General features: G+C 52.2%; 1 protein-coding gene across 1 annotated transcript; it reads right to left on the bottom strand.

The window, feature by feature from the left end:
- Positions 1-1,792: 1,792 nt before the first annotated feature.
- LOC118258608 (cornulin-like) lies at positions 1,793-3,398 on the bottom strand. The gene is made up of 2 exons (XM_035567477.1): positions 3,261-3,398; positions 1,793-3,127 (listed from the first exon to the last, which is right to left on the bottom strand). Exons 1-2 carry the CDS (start codon positions 3,396-3,398, stop codon positions 1,793-1,795), a joined length of 1,473 nt encoding a protein of 490 aa, XP_035423370.1.

The raw sequence follows: 3,398 nt of genomic DNA, 5'->3' as shown, positions 1-3,398 counted from the left end.
TCCACCCCAACTTCAAATGCAACACTCCTGATGGCAAAAGTAGCAATATTCAGAATAGAGCATATAATTAGCCCGTCACTAACAGGGCTCAATGCCTGCTGAACTGGGAGGTCAGTTTTTTATTGAAGCTGCAAAAGGCAGCAGCTGATGGATGGGCAGACGGACAGGGGGCTGGCTGGGTCTGGAGGTTTTAGACCCTCACCCAGAGCTAAGAAGTAGCAAAGAGCTATTTGACAGTCCTCCAGCTGAGATCTATTTTGTAAGGAAGATGTTTTTGTTTTTTCTTTTTTCTGGAAAATGAAATGTTTCAAGGAATGAATCAGTCGGATTGGGAGTTTTGATGGATAGGTGATGAAATTTAAGTCTTGACTGTCTCATTTCGTTTTGACAATGTCCACAGCTGTCATTAAGGTAGGTCAGAACCTGTTTTTGCTAAGGTGTTTTATCAGCGGTAGAGCAGACTGGTGTATTTTGTGTCTAACACATTTAACTTTGACATCAGCACTTTTAGGCCAAATCATTTTTGCAACGTGTGTTCTAGGGATCATTTTGAAACGCCGGTTTTTCAGTTCTGATTCAGTGTGCAGCAAATTGTGAAACTCTGGGGTGTCCCAGAGGAGTGACGTTTTATTTCCTCGTGAGGTCTCTGTGTGCTGCTTGTCACCGGCCACAGAGCAGGAGGTGCGGGTGCATTTGTCGTCTGCTGATTTGGCTGATAGGTTGCAAGTGAAAGATAGTATGGGGAAAAACAGGCTGAGCATCACCCTCCCTGCGGGATGCGGAGTCCTGGGCCTGCCTGGTGGTCCAGCACGTCCGAACCCTCTAATAATCCCCACTGACTTCACCGGGCTGCTCGTGCCTGCAGAGTTACCCACATTCCTACATGCACGTCTGGACGGGTGCCCAGGACCCGGTACCCCAAGCCACCTGAGTTTGAGGTTGGCTCCACTCCACGTGTGCTTGGTTTGCGTGTCAGCTTTTTGTCTCTGGCCTCCCAGGTGTTGCTGGGACTGCATGTACCTGAATAATATTTTTTTCTGTTGTTCAGTATATCTCAACTCCTTCCTTTGTAATCTTCTGTAGCTAATAAGTTTTTTTTGATCTTCATACCATGCTCCACATTCCCCTTGCTTCTGAGATTATTAATAAATGAGGTTAAATAAGACAAATCCCTCCCATGGAGTGTTAAGCAGCTGTTTATTCTTTTCACAGCAGACACGAACAACGCCCAGAGCAGATGGATGCTGCAAGGGATCTGTTCAGAGGTTGGTCGTGCCATTGTATCAATCCAGACACCTACCCTCTCTGAAGACATCTCTCGCCAGGATGTCACATCCCTGCCCGTGGGAATTGATCAGTTCACCTTGGCTAAATTGCAAAGGTGAACAGCAGCTCCTTCAGGCTGCTTGTCCCCGAAGCACGCTGCCTCCCTGCAGCCACCCTGGGGCAATGTGGCCATGTGGCATGCAAGGGACAGGCGCCCGGGTCCTCTGCACCGCGTCAGCCTGCTCAGAGCTAGGCCAAGGGCACGCTCGCAGCAAAACACCTGGACACTGTGCTGTTTTGCCTTCAGTTTTATTGATTTGCTTACACAGGCAGAGGCAGTCTAATACAGGATAAGAGAGAAGGTCTCAAGCCTCGAATAGTTCTATACAAACCAGGGGTGTGAAGCCCAGGGTTAATAAAGAGTGGGACAAGACATAACAAATAGGAATGTAAAATCAGGGTGGCATTGGACAAAAAGTCCCACCTTGCAGGGGGCAACAGCCTTGGTCGCACAGGGTTTCAGCCTTCACTGCTGTGGTGGCCACTGAGGCTGCAAGTGCTGCTGCTCCACAGGGTGTTGTCTTTTGCCGTGACTGCCCTGTTGCTGCTGTCCCAGAAAAGGCTGAGCCTCGGCCCCGCTGTCGTCCTGCACCTTGGGTTCGGGGAATGCAGGTCGAGCCTGGTTGTCGTCCGTTTCCCAGGGCCTGGGATCTGGCTGGGGGCTCCCACCCCATCCTGGGGGCAGCAGCTTCTGGGTCTCACCTGGGTTGGGATCCTGCCAAGAGGTCTTGCAGACCTGGGTCTTGTTTGTGTCTCTCCCTGCTGTCTCAGGGGAACAGCTCAGGTTCTGCTCTGCTGGCTCCGTCTGCAGGCTCTGATTGGGGTTTGGACCCAGCTTTGATGCCTTTGTGTCTTGGGCCTGGTGGCTTTTTGGGTTCTGTTTTGGTGTCTTTGCAGCTTTATGCGTATTTCTGTCCTGCTCTGGGGTTTCAGTATACAGGGTCTCTCCTGTCTTTGGATCCCCTTCTGGTGCCTTAGTCTTGTCATCCTGATGGGTGTCCTGGCCCTTCTTTGGCGTCTCTCCCTTCTTGGTGTCCTGATGGTCGTCCTGGTCCTTCTTTGGTGTCTTCTTGTTGTCCTGATTGGTGTTCTGGTCCTTCTTTGGTGTCTCACCCTTCTTGGTATCCTGGCTGGTGTCCTGGTCTTTCTTTGGTGTCTCATTCTTCTTGTTGTCCTGATTGGTGTTCTGGTCCTTCTTTGGTGTCTCACCCTTCTTGGTATCCTGATCGGTGTTCTGGTCCTTTGGTGTCTCACCCTTCTTGGTATCCTGATTGGTGTTCTGGTCCTTTGGTGTCTCACCCTTCTTGGTATCCTGATCGGTGTTCTGGTCCTTTGGTGTCTCACCCTTCTTGGTATCCTGATTGGTGTTCTGGTCCTTTGGTGTCTCACCCTTCTTGTTATCCTGAGTGGTGCCCTGGTCCTTCTTTGGTGTGTCACCCTTCTTGGTCTCCTGAGCATCCTGATCCTTCTTCGGTGTCTCAGTCTTCTGGGTACGTTGGGTGTCCCGTTCCTGCTTGGTTGCTGCACCCTCCTGCACCTGTTTGCTCACCCGCTCAGGGTCCTGCTGTTGGGGGGACACCGGCCCTGCCACGCGCGGCTCTGGCGTCTGCTCCCTGCCTGCCTCCTCTTGCACCGTCGTCTCCTGACCATCTTCTGGTGCCTGGCACTGCTGGAGCTGCCTGTAGCAAGCCTTGGCCACCCGGAAAACCAGGCTGAGAAACTCACTGAACTCAACCTTGCCATTGCTGTCTTCATCCAAGAAGCGCAGCACCTTCTCGACGGTGTTGGGGTCCCGGGGGTTCTGCACGGAAACAAACAGCATTGGCAAAGCCCGTGAGCCCTTTGCTACATCTCTCTGGGACTACTTGAGCAGTCTTGGGGCAGAACCAACCCCCGTACCCCCCTCCCTGTGGCTCGCCTTGCTGGATCCTCACCACTATCACGTCCGCAAACTCCTGCTCGATGAGCTGCCTCAGCTCCCCCCTGCTCAGGGCGCTGCAGTCGCCGTCCCTCCTGGCGTAGTTGTAAAAAACAGCGATGATGCCATTGATGTTTTCCTGGAGCTGGGCCAT

This window comes from Cygnus atratus, chromosome 28 (assembly GCF_013377495.2).
Source record: "Cygnus atratus isolate AKBS03 ecotype Queensland, Australia chromosome 28, CAtr_DNAZoo_HiC_assembly, whole genome shotgun sequence".
NCBI classification, from domain to species: domain Eukaryota; kingdom Metazoa; phylum Chordata; class Aves; order Anseriformes; family Anatidae; genus Cygnus; species Cygnus atratus.
This window is presented reverse-complemented; position numbering and strand designations above follow the sequence as displayed.